The following is an 18,380-nucleotide window of genomic DNA, read 5'->3' as shown; positions in this document are numbered from 1 at the left end:
AAGAATGCCTGAGGTCAGGTCAGTGGCACGTCAGAAGAAGTCATGGACAACACCTATCCCCAACGGAAGAGAGAAATTTTCACACATTCAAGCTCATCATCCACACCTTATCCATGTCCCCGGAAGGACTTCTGCTGAAGGAAAACAGAATCGTCATCCCGGCAGACCTACAAGAGCAAGTGCTTGCACTAGCACACTCCGGACACAGGGGAATTGTGCAGACGAAACGACAACTCAGAGCCAAAGTGTGGTTCCCCCAAATGGATGAAAAAGTAGAACAGTTACTAGGCATGTGCATTGCATGGAAGGCAGTCGCTCCACGCACCTTCCCACGGGCCTTCTCAAAATGTGCCCAATGCCAGCACAAGTATGGGACGAAGTAGCCGTAGACATGTTCGGTCCACTGGCCAACGGCAAGTACATGCTGGTAATAATAGATGAGATGTCCAGGTTCCCGGAGGTTCAACTCTTTCACTACACCAGCGCCCAAGCGGTAATACCAACCTTAGACAAGACATTTGCAGATTACGGAATTCCATACATAGTGAAATCAGACAACAGGGCACCTTTCAGCAAACATGATTTTGCCATGTTTGCGGGACATCTTGGCTTTCAACATCGCAAGATCACACCTCTGTGGCCACAGGCTAATGGGACAGCAGAGAGATTCATGGGGAACCTCAAACGCACACTCCAAGTGTGCTCCATCACCAATGGATCCTTCATGCAGGCCATATGTACTCTACTAAGAGACTATGGAAACAAACCACACAGCTCGACAGGAGCCTGTCCTTCAGCATTACATTTTGGACGAGTGGCAAGAACCACAAAGCCACACAATTCAAGCGCTGCTCTCCCAGACACCTATGTCGACGTAGCACGAACAAAGGGCAAGGAGAGCAAAGAAAAGATGAAGGAATATGCTGATATACGAAGGGCAAAGCCCTGCAACATACCAATAGGGGATCGAGTACTGGTAAGACAGTCACAAGATGCCAAAGACGTCCCTGCATTCAAGCCTCAACCCATTACTGTGACACATATACAAGGGTCCATGATAACTACCCCAAGTCCACAAGGCACCATCACATGGTGCTCATCATTCTTCCGAAGCTTCGAAGGTGATCGCACCCAGGGAAATACCCACATCTCTCAAGAGGAGGACTCCTCTGAGCTGGACTCTGAGTACAGAGAAGACAGAGATGCTGATGACAGTGGCTGCACCACAAGTGGCACGTAGACATACTTGCCAACCCTACAGATTTAGGCAGTAGGCTACTGCTTTTGAAGCAGCCCTACCCCCTACAGATTTCAGTGACAGATCCTACTGCTTTTTACAGTGGCAGGCAATTTATGTGATTCTAAGTCAGGCTCTAGGACAAAGCATGCAACACATTAATTAGTCTGTCTATACAATGGACTGGTAGGCGATTACTTTGATTGCACTCAGACCAATCCACTGACCTGACAGCTGCTTGACTCTGTCCTGCACTCTTGCCGGTACAACCCTTAGGTGAACCAGCAGTGAAAGCAAGTGGCACAGTGTAACACCATCACACAGCATCTGCTAGGTCTTAGCATTCTTTTTTTTTATTAATAATTTTATTGGTTTACTTACAAACCTTTAAAATAAAGCCATTCCTTATTACTCATTACATCTAGTACAACATGTTCATTTCACGACTCACACTTATCTTCTTATTACAGCCTTGATAAACATTACTCTGGGGTGCAATTAGAGTATCAACAGCGTTCAAGGGTGTCTTAGGACAATAGCCGCTTTTCAATTATTGCCAGAAAATATGTCAAAGGCAATATCAGTTTCATATCTGTTCCATTGAACATTTGTTGCCACCAGTCTTCCGCGTTGAGAGACAGATGAGATTCACTCCAAATGCCCAGATACCGAGTTCTTTCTGTTCGCAGGATAGTGCAGAATAACACTAGATGTTTTAAAGTTTCAGTTTCTTGTGTACACCAGCGACACAACGGATCCAGATCCTGGTTTACCATCCATGCTCGTAACCGTTCCTTGTTTTAAACATGTTAAGTCGGAAATACATGAATAACCGTCTGGCGTTTGGGTCAGGGAATAAAGCAATGTATTTTTGCAAAGTGTTAAAAGCACGAGCTTCAGGTGGTACCACGCACAATAATTTAGATGCACCCCTTGTAGTGAAAGTCTGATCCCAATCCATCCGCCAGATTTTTGTTTTTGCTGCATCAGGATTACCATGAAGCATCTCTGGAGTAATATCGTATTCTGCCATCAAGTTTTCACATCGTTGTAGCCACATTGCCATTACACCTGGAGCTGATGAGGTGGCGCCATGAAAGATTTCAAATTGTGGAATTTGTTTGCATGCTTTCGTTTTCCGGTACAACGACAGCAAGATCCAACAGACTTGTGCGTGGATGGATATCAGCGATAGTTCATATCGAATTGAGGCTGTCGATATTCCTTTTGATAAGCCTAATACTTTAGACCAGTAGATGTTCTCGAGTGTAGGCCACAGCTACCACGAACAACCCAGGGCATTTTCAGCCCCATACGTTAGTACTGGTATCACCTTTTGATTGTAAAATCGTATCACAGGTTTCAGGGAGAACTTACCAAATCTCTTTTTTAACACCAAGGCCTGAATCGCCAGTTGTTTACATTTGCATTTTGTCACCGTCGCCCAAGGTTCGTCATTAATACACGAACTGATGGTCATGCCCAGGTATTTTACACTAGGTGATATCTGCAGGTTTTTAGGCCCCATAGACCAAGATAGACGCATTGACCGGCTTGTTCTCCTCCCTTTAAGGTTTTTGAGGTCAAGAATTTCTCACTTCTTTGTGTTGATAAGTAGGTGATTTTTGGCCACATATTGTTGGACTGCGTCGATTTTTCTTTGTAAACCAATTGGAGTTAAGTCCAGCAAAACAATGTCATCAGCATATAATAGCCAACTCAGATGGGATCTATGCATTGTTGGGGGAAAAGATTTAACCTCTTTGATGGAAATTCCAATGTCCGATATGAACAGGCTAAATATAGCAGCTGCAAAAAGGGCAGCCCTGTTTAACTCCCTTAAATGTTTGGACCGGTGCTGACAAAGTGCCTGATTGATCCAAGCTATCCTGATAGAGGTGTCAGTGTGCAGTTCTTTTATTGCAGCCATGAGATCTTCCGGCCAACCCCACGTTCGCATTTTGTTCCATAGAAGGCCCCGGTCAATCGTATCAAACGCGTAGGAGAAGTCAATGAATGTGAGATATATTGTTTTTTCCGCTCTTATCGCCTCCATTTTCAATAGATTCAGTAGCAACAGGTTCAGCGAACAGCCAACCTGCTTAACAAAACCGGTCTGTCTAACGCCTACATGTTTAGAACTTTTGGCCCATTTTACTAGTTTAGTTTGTAACATGGTTGCGTAGATCTTCCATAAGACGTCAAGTAATGCAACTGGGCGATAGTTTTTTGGGCAAGTTCTGTCCCCTTTTTTTAAACACCGGCACAATCACTGCCGATTTCCAAGACTTTGGTGTTTGACACTGATCATTTATTCTCTGAAAGAGGGCCACACAGACGTTTGCCATAGTGCAGGTTGTTGCTTGATCGTGAAGTTTGTTAGACCGTCTGGACCAGAGGAACGTGAGTTATTTGCCTGCGTAATTATTCTTATGATCTCATCTTTTGGAAAGGCTAAGGCCCATTTGTTGATGGTTGAAACATACGAGTTTAAGGGGCTTTCGTTGGCTTTGTAAAGCTCATTGAAGTGAGCTATCCATGCAGATTCCAGGACCATCGATACCTGTAGGGCCACTTGGGGGGCTTGTGTGTTGTTGATAATATTCCAGAACACTCTAGTGTTCTTATTTAGGAGGCATTCTAACATCCGCTCTGCGTCTCTTTGTAACATTAGACTTTTATGTGATCGAATCCAATTTTTATGTCTTTGTTTTGCAGCCTTCATAATTGGCCCCCTTATGTCATTGCCAGCAGACCGAGCGTTTCGAATTGTTTGTCTCATAAGTCATTTTTGTACTAATATATCCAAGTCAAAACAGTGAAGACGTTTCATATTAGCATGTTTGGATCCGCCGTTGCTTATTTTAAAGTCGGCCAATAGATGAGCATATTCAAGTGTAGATCCTCCACTAGAGTATTGCTTAGATATCTGAATTACCTCATCTTCAGCCAGTCTTAATCTCACTCTATTCGCTTCCACCTTGATTTTCTGTGACCATTTTGCTTTAGCAATTCCTTCAGCGTTCCTGAATTCCATGATTAACATGTCATGGTCACTATTTTCCATTTGGCTCACTTTTAGAGTTTTCACCCGTTGGTGGAGATCCGCCGATACAAAAATATAATCAATTGTAGAGCCATGATTCTCTCGATTCCATGTCAGAGCCGGTGGTATGTCGCCTTGTGTACATCCATTTAACATTTGTAAGTTTCTTCCACTCATTTCCTTCATCCATTTTGACGATAAGTTTTTACTCTGGGGTGTCTTCGAGTTGAAATAATCGATATTTAAATCGCCGCAGAGTATTATGTTGGAACCCTTTTGTTCGACAAGTAGGCGATCGATGATGGTTGAAACTGCATCGATAAACTCTTTGTTGCCCCGCTCTTCCATGGTTCCAGTACACGTTTATTATGGCCATTTGTTCTATTACCTGGGATTTGCCGTCCAATTTTACGATCGTAGACTCTTGGATGTAGGGAGAGTTATTTGTTGAATTAAGGATGTCGAAACCTGTTGAGCTTCTTACCAAGGTTACCAGGCCTGCCATTGGATGTCCCCTTTCTGGGAGTATGGCTGGGTTCACAGCAATTTTGAAGTCTATTACCAATGGAGTGGAACTTAACCAGGTCTCTTGTAGAGTGCCAGGTCATTTTTGAACAGCCAGGGAGAGAGGTTAGATCCCTGGGGGACACCGCAGGTAGAGACAAAGATATCGGAGAGGAAAGACCCAAGCTGGACCTGGGAGGGTCGGTCGGAGAGGAAAGAAGTCAGCCACGCCAGAGGCTGACCAGTGATACCCAGGTTATCACAGAGACGGTTGAGCAGGATGGCACATCTTTCTGACCTTAATTCGTGTTGAATGGAGGTATCAACATCAAAAACCTCAGGAAATGTATCTGCGTCTTCTGTAACTTTGGCAACACTAGCATTTAGTGTCAATATAGTTGTTTTAGCAGGTATTTCGTTGTGGTTATGTGGAGGTGCCTCAATGACATCGCCAGGGGACGCGCATGAATAGTAATGACTTACTTTCTGTTGTCGATCACTTTGAGGTACCTTGATTCCCTTGCCGTCCGCAATGCACTCACGTTTTGTCTGCGCTCGTGTTTTCAGCGTTGCTGTAGATGTAGATATGGTAGTGGGCACATGACTTGTTTATGTCCCAATCGTCATAGTTAAGCATCAACGCCACTCGCCAAACAGCTCAACAGCAACGTCCTCAGCCCTTTGCACCACGGTGCTTAGCGCTGCAAGGGTGTTGGAGGCGGCCTTAAGTACCAGGTGGCCAGGTGATTGGGACCAGTAGTTAAAGGTAAAGGCACATGCACCTCCTCTCTCCTCCAAGGCAAGAAATAGAAATGTCCAGCAGAATAAATAGCGAGACTCTAACACACTTGCCGCAGCCCAACAGCAACATCCTTAGCCCTCTGCTAGCTTTAGGATACAGAATTATACATTTTTAACATCTTTCCATGTTTTGCTGTTTGTATGTTTTGTATTTTCCTATGATGTCATTGTTATGGTAATTTTTATTTATCAAACTTGAAAGATCCTACATCTTTTTGGTCACAGAAAGTTGGCAAGAAGAGTGATAAGAAACCATCACGGTGGATAGAGGAAATGAACTGAAAAGACTCCACTCAACGTGTTGAGGAAGGGGGAGATATAATGTCTCATTTCTAGTGCTATGCTCGTGGGCACGTGAAATAGCCCATTTCTATTGCTATGTTGGTGGGCTGCGACCCACGGGTTTCGTGTGGGCGGGGCTTCCGCCCGAGTTTCAGTTCGAGTTAGAATTAAAGACAAGATACAGATCATTTCTCTTTGTGCCGTTATTTACTCTGACGTATCAATTGCCTGTGAAAGCTTAAATGGATGCTGATGTATAACACCCACTGGCACCTAAATATACCTGGCGCTTCGAAACACTTCCGAGATGTATAAGCGCCTTATAAATACACAATAAAAAAAAACCTGCACGTGCCCGGCATGAAGTCCTCCCTCCTCCATGATGCTCAGGCTAAGCACGGAGACGTATTAGGTCCAACGTCACGACGACTTTAAGCTTCAGAAACACGTCATGGATCCTTAAAGGTGTTTTAGAAAATATCGGCAAACTTTTAAACTAACACACGGTGCTATCGGGTCTCACACGGACTTTAAATGTGTGTTTCACTCGATAATGAACACACCATAAGGCCTATCTTTACCAAACGCTGCTTTTCAGTTTCCAGGCAACATCAGGTGAGTGCGTGCGATCCAGCTCTTCTAGTGAATTGTATATGCATTTCTTTTAGCGTCCATTAACTTAGATCGTTCTCACCCATGCGTTGTTATATTGGTAAGGCGAGCCCTTTTGCAACCTCTGGAAATGAAGGTTGAAGAGCAAACCTCCCTACATAAAAAACCCGCCCATAGCCACACACGACTCCGCCCACATGCCCCACCTACATGTCATTCAGGTAGAGTACCTGTCATTAGAAACAAACCAACTGAACATCATGCAACCAGTATCACAATATAAACCGTATATATATGAATGCAATGTAAGGATTATTTTGCGTTTTTGGGAAATGGGTTTACGGGTTTAGTGACGCTAGGGTTACATTAATTGGAGGCTCCTGGGGCTGGCACACACACACACATGCTACAAGCACCAGCCTGCAGATGCCCAGCCGAAAGGAAGGTGCACTCCGAGGGAAGGCGGCCGGATGAAGGAAGGATGGATGTCTCCAGTGCCTCTGCACTGTGCGTCAGCTCAGCAACAGCAGGGCAGGGCAGGGCAGCGCCACGATAGGTGCGTACACACAGATGGGGGCAGCGCCGCAGCCCGCAACGAGTGCACATCAAGAGTCTGAGACTGCGGCTGAAGGGCAGCTGATTAGCAGTGGCAGGCACGGGGGTCTCAGTCCGGTGATGCTGGCCCGGGGAAGGACGGCAAAGAGACTCCTGCTCTTCACCGGAGAGCCGGAGAAGAGCGTAAAAACCCTGAGGTTAGGCGGGTATGAGAGGCTGCAGCTGAAGCTGTAATTCTTTGTATTGTACTTATCACACATTGAAATAACACAAATTGTAAGTACGTGCCTTTCTAAACACCTGGTTTTGAAATTACACAGGGCAGCCTTTTGTTGTTGGTATCGTAGACAGAGTAGTTGCTCCGAAGCTCATTTACGGTACAGTTCATGCTCTGGAATACTCGCAGTAACTGCTGTACAGCTACTGCACAGACCGTGGTCTGATCTAAGTCACTGTGTGTGTGGGTATATATATATATATATACACACACCCACACAGGGCTGGAAATGGAGAAAAATGTATTGGGGGGAACTCTCACCTCTTTGGAGGGGTGGGTGTTGTGGCCAACATAGGACAGGTATACTGAGAATATTTAGAATAACAGGCTTTATTGCCAAAAGGTGTACAACTATGACACAATTGCCTCACTGTGCTTTATTCCTGTGCTTAGCTGTCTTACTTAGAGACTGCAGGTAATGTGATGAGGGATGACTTGCAGGAAGGACAGTGATCTGGTGTTCAGGAGGACCGCCGAGCTGCAGTGGCATCTGTCGCCGCCCGGGCTCAGAATGCCATCCTCGTGCCGTCTCTGCCTTCCGTGTCGCCTCATCTAGGCCGCGACTTCTCACAATCTTATAGTCTCCACAGTGGGGCTGTAAGAACAGATGTAACCAGCAATGCACCCAGTCCCATCCCCCCCAGCTCCTGACGAGTCCATAAACTCTGTAGATGGTTCCCGGTCCCAAGTTTCTGTGAGTGGCTAGCTCTCTTGCCAGCCGGTGTATGTACCCTTGCACTGTTTCAGAACCACCCCCCATAGTACTCATCTCCCCTAGAAACTTCAGCCACATCTCCTCCCAGCTTCCTGTGAAGACACTCTCCCCAAGTGGAGCCATTACTTACACCAGCCCCAGCAATCTCATTTTCCTCAGGCACCATGTGGCTCAAGAGTCCTGCTGCAGGTGATGTAGGACAATCTCCCAGTCTGAGAGAAACCTTTGGTGATCCACCAGAATCGAATAGATCACCCACTCCAGAGCCACAAAGTTCCAGATTTTACTAACCCATTTATGTTCTGTGTGGGCAGCTTTTTGCTTCCATTTGTGTGCTACCACAAGCGTTGCTGCCACTATCAAGATGACTTGTGTCTTTCTTTGAGCTTTCGTGGGTAGATTTTCCAGAACCCTGCCCATTCGAAGGATGGTCATCCCTATGTTGTCCCGGGCATCTGACTCCCAAAAATACTATGAATTGCTGCACGGATCATGTCCCAATAAGGCTCTATGAATGGGCATTCCCACCAGATATGCCTCCACAATCCCAGTTCCACACATCCCCTCCAGCAGAGTGCTGATGCAGTTGGGTAGAATTTATGTAGTTTTTCTGGGGTGAGATTCCTTTGGACCATTACCTTAATCCATATCTCCTGAATTTGGATGGCCTGCGTGAGCTTGGGGATATCTGCCCATAACAGAGTCCAACATTCCCCTTCCAGCAACTGCCCCACTGCAGTTTCCCACTGCTCCATATAGTGCCATGCCTGGCTCCTTGCCTCTTCTGCTATAATCCCATATAACGCTCCTACCAAATGCCTGTCCCCGTTACGAACCGTTCATAGGGTGTGAGATTCCTGGCAGCCGCTGACCTGACCATTGGGTTCGTCAGCCAGTGCCTCCGTTGAATAGCGATACCTCTCCCCCTCATCTAGCCCGAAGTCAAACTTGCACTGTGCAAAGGATTTAATGTCCTGACCTGAGAACATTTCACATAGTTTGAGGCACTCTGCCACCTACCGCCCATTGAAGGCACCCCTTTCCATACCGGTTGTGAACTCAGGATTCCTAAACAGCGACTTCAGCGGGTAGTGGAAGGTGGTCATGTTCACCCTCTGCACCAGCTCATCCCATGAGTCCCCCACTAGGGCCCCTATCCTGCTACAGTACATGTTTGCACGTCTATTCCCCTTGGGTCGCCACAACACCGCATGCAGCGGCAAGCCAGAGTACTGCTTTGTCCATTCAACACCAGACCTTCTCGCGATGACCCCTGAACCAATCCCGGGTCACTCTGACTTGAGCCGCAAGAAAATGGAGGCGCAAGTTTGGCGCTCACAGCCCTCCGATGCTTCTGGGAGAAATTAGCATCTGCATAGCTACCCTGAGTCTCTTGCGGTTCCAAATAAATGAGCCCACATGTTTTTGAAGGGTCCTGAAGAAACCCTGAGGAACCCCCACTGGCAGGGCCGTGAAATAGTACAGGATTTTTGGCAAATTACCATTTTAAGGGCATTTATCCTCCTTAGCTTTTCTGCTAAGGGTGGGTAGTTAACACGGTAAAGAGCACCCAGAGAACCAGTTATCTTGACCCCCTAATACCAAATGGCGGTTTCCGCACATCTGTAGGTTACTATACTCCATAATTCCTGAACCTTTTATGAGGGTGTGGTCAAGTTTACTAACTCTGACTCGTGGGCATTTATTTTTAACCCTGCCACTCCCACCCCCCTGCCCCTCCAATCGAAGAAGTTCTCGCAAGATCCCTGGAAATGAGGCTTCTGGTTCTGTGATCAAGAGGAGCATGTCATCAGCAGACGCTGCGACTCTACGCTCCTCACCCTCAAATCCCTCTACTATCCTGGGAGGCCCTAATGCTGGCGTTTAAGAGCGGGCAACCCTGCTTAGTGCCCCATGAGACTGTGATCCTCTGGGAAAGTTGCCCGTTGATTGCCAGGCGCATGGAGGGAGTTTGGTAGTTAGCCCTTTCCATTGAAAGGAATTTAGAACAAATCCCATACTCTCCATGGTATGTAAGCGGAATGGCCGTTTGACCCGGTTGAATGCCTTCTTGTCATCCAACGCTAGTATAAGTGCAGGGGTTCTAGATTTATTACCTTTTTCAATCAGATGACAGACCCGCTGAATCAGTTTGGGGAGGAGTTTATCCAGGTGTGTCGCCAGAACCTAGGTGTAGCTCTTTGTGTCTAAATTAACAAGGGCAATTAGCTGGTACGAACCGCATAGAGTGAGATCCTTACCCGGCTTTGGGAGCAGCACAACCATGGCTTCTTCCATTGTCTGGGTGATATGCCAACCCGAAAGCGCACTGTCAGTGCTTCTCTAAAGGTTTTGTAGAAACATGCTGGAAAGCTGCCTGGCCCTAGGGCCTTTCCTCATAGCAAGGAAGCTATAGCCGCCATTACTTCTTGGGGCGTAATGTCTCCCTCAAGTTCTTCACGTTCTTGAGGAGTGATCTTAGGGAGATGGCACTGGGGGAGGTATTCCCTTTTTGGTCTACCTCCTCAGGGGAATGTGATGTCTACATGGATGAATAATACTCTTTGAAGACCGAAATTGTGTCAGGTAGATCAGTGCTTTCTTTCCACCCTACCTTTATTTGAAGGATTGTCTTCTATGCTTTTCCTAATCAACCTCCCTAACAGGCGATCCGCCTTATAGGCTTTGACATAATACCTCTGTTGGACGTAGAGCAATGAAACGTCTGCAGCTCTAGTCTGTAAAACATCTAATTGCCCCCTAATCATTCGATATTCCTTTTGCAGCGTACTCCCTGTGTTATCTGCCATTTGAGCCATTATTTGTTTAGGTTTAGCTTCCGATTCCTCCTTTAACAGACCTAGTTGTTTGTCTCTCTGACACTTCATCGCAATGATTTCCCCCCTCAATGTAGCCCTAAACGCGCCCCACACCACCTGGTCATGTACACCCTCTGTTGTGTTAAATGCAAAGTAATCCAAGATTGTATTATTTATGTCCTCACATAGGACTCCATCCTTAAGGATGTTGCTAGGGAACGTCCACCGCCATTGACGTGGTTCATTCTGCCCCATATTTAAGGTAATTGTTATGGTCGCTTGGTCTGACAGGCTGATCACTCCTAGCTCTATCCCCGCGACCCTACCCAATAGTGACCTCGAAATCCAGGAGTAATCTATCCCTGAGAAGGATCTATGAACGTTGGAGCAAAATGTGTAGCCCCCAGATGGCGCCACCTTTTGTGGAACACCCTTGCGCTCCTATCTACTCTGGGTCCCATGCCAGATTAAAATCGCCTACCAATAATATCTGCCCTTTGGCAAAAGTCTCCAATTTGGTGAGTGTTGCACGCAAGAATCCACCTTGCCCCACATTGGAGGCATATAATGCTGCCACTGTATATGACCCCCTCTACCATTGAGATACATACCCTCTGTGTCCCCCTTTGTAGCTATGACCTGGAAGCCTGGGATGTCCCTAATGGTGATTAACACCCCCCCCCAGTATTCCCTGGGGCATTGGATTGGAACAGATGGTGGTACCCCTTGATTTTCAGCATATGCGTGTCTCGCCTCCGAACGTGCCTCTCTTGGAGGGCTACCATTCCCAACTTCCCCCACCCCAAGAACTGTTCCACATTCCTTCTCTTAACTGGGGTTAAGCCCCAAGTTTAGGGAGGTCACCCGAAGCACTTCCCTCTTTCTCATGGTCGTCTTACCTTTTGGCTCGCACTAATGAGTGGCTGCCGTTCGGATATCCCCCTCCCCCTTCACCCACTCCCTTTCCCCATCTCTTGGCGGCTCAACCAGCCTCTAGCCCCCCCGACCCTCCATCTCTGGAATTGAGCACTTGTAACAACCCAGAGCAAACCTTTGCAGGCCCCCCTAAATCCATGTAGATAAACCAAGACATCCTGTACCATCCACCTGCCCCGGTACCTTTTCACTAACTACCACCCTGAGGCGGGTTACAACATTGCTTCCTGTAACCACCCTTTTCCCCTCCGTGTTGCTCTCCTGTGTCAATGGATGTGTGGGAACCTTCCACTTTAACCGGGTCCCTTGCGCCTCGTTTATTTTAGCCCTTTGTAGAAAACTTCATCCACTCCCACATTCTCTTCTTGAGCGGTTCTCTCGCTGGTCTTTGTTCTTGCCTTGGTGACCCTTCGTTCTCAATATTCAGGACCCTCGTACCTTCCTTGGAGGTGGTGACCCGATGCAGTTCCCCTTCCTATTCAAATAGTAGTCCAAAGGGAAAGTTCCATTCATAGCGTATTTCCGCTCGCATTAGGGCACACACCACCGGGGTCATCACCATACACTTCACCAGGATGGTCTGGGCTAGGTCCTGGAATACCTGAAGTTCCGAGCCATTGTATTTGATTGATCTGGCCCTTCTGGCAGCTGCGGGCACCTTCTTCCGATACTCTTGTAAGCCACCACTACATCACTGGGTCAGGCCCCTGGCTATTCCCTATTTGTATGTGGTCCTACTCTACCCCGACCAGTCTTGTACCTCCAGCTGCGCCATTGTGCGTAGATCCTTGTCCGCCACTGGCCTCAGCGAGACCCTTTATTCTGAAGTTAGATCTTCTCAAGCGGTTTTCAAGGCCTTTGCTCTGGGTCTCAAGGTTCTGTGTAACCCTTGCTAATTGCTCTACCAGCTTGTCGATCTTCCTTGTGTCCTCTGCAACCTCTTGTATGGCGCTCTCCGCTGCATTGGCTCGCTCCTCTTGTTTCGATATGTCCCCATTCACCTCTTACAACGATTGGGACAGTACTGCTTGCACCACGCTCAACTGCGATTGAATGGTGTTCACTGTCTTGTCCCCAAAATCCTGAAAGCATTGGCAAAGGACTTCCTGGGTGACCACTTAATCTTTTGCAGTGCCTTCCAGTGCCCCCCAAATCCTCTCCTGCCCCGGGCACCTGATCTTCCCCCAGCTGGTACCTTGCTGTCTCTGCTCCAGAGTCTCTGCAGATTGCCCTCCTGTGTTTTATTCACTGACTTGGGGATCAGATTGCATGTCCTTCCCCTTGTTTTTTGGACATAGTGCGTAGTAAGGTTCGATGGGAGGAGACCTGCCCCCTCCTCTTTGCCCTAATATCGTGTCGCACCCTTCGCACCTCTTCTAGCCACTTTTACAGGGCGTAGCAATGACCTCCCTCCGCCGCTTTGTGGGTCCGCCATTGACTATGTTAGGGTGGGGAGATTGGAACTCCCTTCTAACTGTGCGCAGGTGAGCCACTGTTTGTCATCCTCATCGGGGTTCAAATGACCCTCCGCCTGGCCTTGGTGCCATGATCACTCTGCCCTGAGCCCAACCAAATGGCCTCTCCCTTATACTTCCTTGCCTAACATGGATGTAGATGGACTCTTTAGCCCTCTTGACTTTGACTGTGCGTCCCCTCCTGTGCCTCTTGGCCGCTCTGGGTGCTCTTCTCCACTGCGCAGCTCTCAGCAGTGGGCTATGGGTATGGCCCCTCTGGATCCTCCTGTTCTCTCCGATGAGACACTGCTTCTCTGGCGTGGGGGATCGGTCCCGCCTCGGTCTTCCCACTTGCACTCGCTAACAGGGGGGTCCCTGCTCCACGAATCCAGCCCTGGTGGGCTTCCAATATCGCAGGCAGCTCCCTCCTGACAGTCTCCTCTGCCGTCTGCCAGCAGCTGCTTCCCACCTCCCAGCCACACTGGGTGCTTGACCGTCCCCGTTCTCCCTGTTTGGTTCTTCTTGCTTGCGGTCTGTGAGTGTGTCTCTCAGCTCAGCCTGCACCGGACGCGGGCGCATTGCCTCTGCACTCCAGACACTGCTGACATGAAGGCTGCACACCTGCCTCTGCCGACTGCCCCAGTGATCCGGGCTGCTGCACTCCACCATCGCAGCCTATATCGATAAATCCCCACCTGGGGAAGGCTCTTTTTTACATTTATTTATTTTTTAAAATAAATGTTTATTAACAGTTTTAATCTAAGTACAGAAAACCAACAAGGCCCCCCGACTCCCCTCCAAGAGCCGCCCAGATTACAACTTTATGCATGAAACCAGCAGAATCTAATGCAAGTTAAGTCTACTACACAGGACCGAGTGGTGGCTCCTCTAGACCCCACCTTCACAAGGCTGATTCGTCCTGTGGGGCAATAATGCCAAGGAGCTCCAAAGCCTTGGGACACCATGCCCTGCGGGCCCCCACTTTTAGGTAGGACAATAACATAGACCACTCCGAGACAAATCGTAGGTGGTCTCCCTGAATGGAATACGTAAGACATTCCAAGGCTACAAGCGACCAAAGTTTAACCAACCATTCATGTTCCTGTGGTGAGTCTTTGGATTTCTATTTCCAAGCCATACCAGAGCTGCCGCCATCATCATCATCACGTAAAGCTTGCGATCTGCCTTCACTGTGAGAGTTGCAAAGACCCCGTATAGCCCCAACAAGTCCAACCCTCTGTTCTGGCCCACCTTGACTCCCAAGACCTGGGTAACCGCCCTTTGAACCTGGATCCAGAAATCGTCGACTTTTGGACACTCCCACCAGACGTGGGCCCAGGAGCCCTCTGCCCCGCACCCCCTCCAGCACAACCCCGACGTATCTGGGAATATTTTATTTAACCTGACCAGCCACATTTCCCGAATTTGAATAGACCTTGCGAGTTAAGGGATCTGAGACCAGAGACTCGCCCAAGCCGGCTCTGGAATCACCATACCAGTATCACGCTCCCATTTCCTGACATAACTCCTACTCGACAGGGCTTCACCCAGCTTGATGTGTTTATAGATGGAAGCTAGAACCCCTTCATCCCCCGAATTTGTGTCTAGATATTTCTCGAACGGTGTGAGTGGGCGAGACCCGGCTTGCCTAATCAACGGGTGAGATAGCCAGTGTCTCAGCTGGAGATAAGAGAATCTCTGCCTTTCCCCTATGCCAAAGTCAATTTTACATTGCTCAAAGTGTTTAACCTCCTTGCCAACAAACCTATCTCTCACCATTCTACATCCCCCTTGATGCCAGACCCGATAGGCTGTGTCGTGGGTATATGCTGGCGTAAACTGCGGGTTGCCCTGCAGCGGCGTGTAGGGGGAAGGGAAAGAGGTGATACGCGCTCTCCTTATCGCTTGGTCCCAAGCCCATCCAGTTGTCGCGGTTATAACACTACCGTACATTTGAATAGGTCTATCAGGCTTCAGGAGCCAGAGTATTCCCTCGAAGTCCCCCGGCCTCTGCCCTGTCCATCGGCCTCCACACCTTCTCCCTGTCATCTCTCTGCCAATCCCTAATAATGCGGAGTTGAGCTGCCATGTAATAGGCCTTAAAATCTGGTTCGCCCACGCCCCCCCTTACTGGGAGAGCGCACATTAACGAAGCGGATACCCTCGGCCTTTTATGGGACCAAATGAACCCCTTGGTCAATTTCTGGAGTACCTTAAAGAAGGATGCTGGAACGGGCGCGGGAAGAGCCGAAAAACAATAAAGCAGACTGGGCAATATCGCCATCTTTAAAACGTTAACCCGGCCCAACCAGGATATTGCCAGGGGACCCCAGTCAACTAACTTTGATTTGAGCTTCCGAAGAAGAGGGGGATAATTTGCCTTGTAAAGGTCCTCTACCTTATTGGTCAGATATATACCCAGATACTTTATGGAGCTACCGACCCATCTGAAGTGATACTTTTGACTAAGGGTGTGGATCATTGCGTCCGAAAGCGAGAGGGGAGGGATTTCAGATTTGTGGGAATTGACTTTTAACCCTGTCACCTGACCAAACCTTCTTAGCTCCCTAGACACGGCCTGTAGGGACGTGTCAGGGTGAGTGAGTGCTAGAATCAAGTCGTCCGCAAAGGCTGCCACCTCATGAACCGCGCCACCAAACGGAATTCCCTTTATATCCTCCGCACCCCGCACCACAGCCAGAAAAGTTTCCAAATGAAGCACATATAGAAGAGGTGACAATGGACACCCTTGTTTGGTGCCCCTCCCTATCGAAATAGGGGAAGAAATTTGGCCATTGATTGCTAATCTGATTACAGGGTGTTGGTAGCTCGCCCTAACACGTCAGAGAAAACCCGGACCGAAGCCCATCTTGGCCATAGCAGCAAAAAGGAATCCCCACTCAACCCTATCAAATGCCTTTTCGGCATCGATTGCGAGCAAGAGAGCCGGAATGTCCCTCCTGAGGGTCTTTTCAATAAGATGGGTCAGATGCCTTACATTATCAGATGTTTACCTGCAACTGACAAACTCGGACTGATCTGTATGGATCAGTTTAGGGAGGATGTTAACCAGGTGGTTCGCCAGGACCCTGGCGTGAATTTTAGCATCCGTATTCATTAAAGCGATAGGATCCACAATCTGTTGGGTCTTTGCCTTTCTTGTGAATTAAAATAACTTTGGATTCATTCATCGATTCGGGGAGGGCCCCGACGGAGCCCATATAATTAAACAATTTAGTAAGAAGGGGAATTAAGGCCTCTTTGTGTGCCTTATAGAACTCTGACGGGAACCCGTCCGGCCCCGGAGCCTTGTTGGGCAGCAGGGCGATAATGACCCTTCTAACTTCATCCGAGGTAATTTCAGCGTCCAGAAGATCCCTATCTATTGATGAAATCTGAGGTAGGTCGATCATATTTAGGTACGCCACCTGCTCGGGGAGAGACGGGCCGTCGGAGGAATACAAGTCTGCATAGAAACTGCTGAATTCGCTAACCATATCTAGATTTTTGGTGTATACTTGCCCTCCCACCCCCCTGATCTTCATTATGGTTTTGTCGCCCAAGTCTTTTCGTAGTAGCCTGGCCAGAAGACTGTCGGATTTATTTTCTTTGACGTAATATCTTTGGCGCAGCTTAAGAAGGCTGCGCTCGGCCGCTCTTGTTTGTATAAGATTTAACTGCCCTCGAACTGCTCTATATTCCCTTTTTATCGCTGCCGATTGCAAGGCACCAATACGTGCCATAATTTCTTTGAGTTTGGCTTCCAATTGCTGTTCCTCTAGTTTTAATTCCCGCTCTCTTCTGGCTTTGATGGCAATAATTCTCCCTCTGATGGTTGCCTTCAAGGCATCCCACCACACCAACGGGAATGGGTCATCCCAACAGTAGTGGTTAGCGAACTCGGCTATTTTCTCCTCGACTTCCCTAACTAGAACAGGATCCTTGAAAAGCATGATCGGGTACCTCCACCTCCATATCCCCGGAGTCCCCCTCGTTCTAGTTAATGTTAACACCAGCGGCGCATGATCGGCCAGAGAGATAGCCCCTAACTCTAAGTCAGTGTTTCTCCCCAAAATCGTTTTGGACACCCATATGTAATCAATACGTGAATGAACCCTATGTGCGTGTGAATAAAAGGTATACCCTTCCCTATCTCCATGCATCTCCCACCAGGTGTCAACCAAGGCCAAGTCCTGCATCTTCTTGACCAGGTCGCCGGAGGGTCTCACCTGCTTACCCCAAGAAGTTGAGCTCCTATCTTCCAAGGGGTTCCATGCCAGATTGAAATCTCCTGTTAGAAGAATGCTAGCCCGGGCAAATTTCCCCAACCGGGAGAGGGCTTTCTGAATAAAGGGGTCCTGAGCTTGATTTGGTGCATAAAAGGTCGCCAGCGTGAAGGACTCTCCTCTTCCCTCCAGAATCGCTGCTAGATATCTCCCTTGGTCATCTTTTTGCTCTCCCACGATGACTGAGTCCAATCCATCGTGCAAAGCAATCAAAACCCCCCCCTTTTTTGCTTGACTGGGTGGCTTGAACCATTCTTCAATAACCCCAGAATTTTATCCTCTGCATATCTTTTGAGGAAACAGGAATCTCTTGTAACGTAACTATATGAGGCAGCTCCCTCCTCAAAAACCTCTCCACCTTTTTCCTTTTAGTTTGCAAATTGAGACAGTTTACGTTTAGAGAGAGCAGTCTTAGGGAATCAGCACTAGACATTCAGGTGGTTAAAATTATCCGTATAGCCGCACCGCGAGGTGGGCCCCGTGTTCCCTCGGTTCTCTAGAAGGGTGCCGCCTCTGGTCCCACAACATCTGAGAATCCCCTGGTTGGGGGCTCTTGTGACCTCCCACCCTCCCCCCACCCCTCTCTCCGGGCGGATCCGACTGGTGCACGACCCCCCTCGTAGCCTGAGACGAGAGCCGGACCCACTAAGTAACCCGGAACCCCCCCACGCAGGATAACCCAATCCCATTCCAAGACGCCAACCCACCCCCCATCCCTACCACATAATACAAACTCCAGTGGACCACTCAACAGTAACAAACAACAACATTTGCGAGTGCCCTCCACGGCCACAACCTCAAACCAACAAGAAATCCCACCGAATCAGGTGGCAGTGGAGGAACCCCCAACCACTTC

The 18,380-nt window shown here is 48.3% G+C and overlaps 1 protein-coding gene across 17 annotated transcripts in view; it reads left to right on the top strand.

The window, feature by feature from the left end:
- The window catches only part of LOC138516732 (alpha-adducin-like), a 1,440,750-nt gene that overhangs the window by 34,441 nt on the left and 1,387,929 nt on the right, over positions 1–18,380 (top strand). For 7 of the 17 annotated variants that reach the window (XM_069632072.1, XM_069632079.1, XM_069632066.1 and 4 more), the window contains exon 1: positions 7,045–7,234. The exons of 2 other annotated variants lie outside the window; for them this stretch is intronic. In XM_069632072.1, coding sequence (XP_069488173.1) covers positions 7,053–7,234 — 182 coding nt within the window. In that variant the 5' untranslated portion in view covers positions 7,045–7,052. 8 more of the 17 variants (XM_069632081.1, XM_069632074.1, XM_069632075.1 and 5 more) reach the window with 4 other exon arrangements.

Source organism: Ambystoma mexicanum, chromosome 6q, assembly GCF_040938575.1.
Source record: "Ambystoma mexicanum isolate Mex_15411 chromosome 6q, UKY_AmexF1_1, whole genome shotgun sequence".
NCBI classification, from domain to species: domain Eukaryota; kingdom Metazoa; phylum Chordata; class Amphibia; order Caudata; family Ambystomatidae; genus Ambystoma; species Ambystoma mexicanum.
The sequence above is the reverse complement of the archived record's forward strand: the minus strand, read 5'-3'. Positions and strand labels throughout refer to the sequence as shown.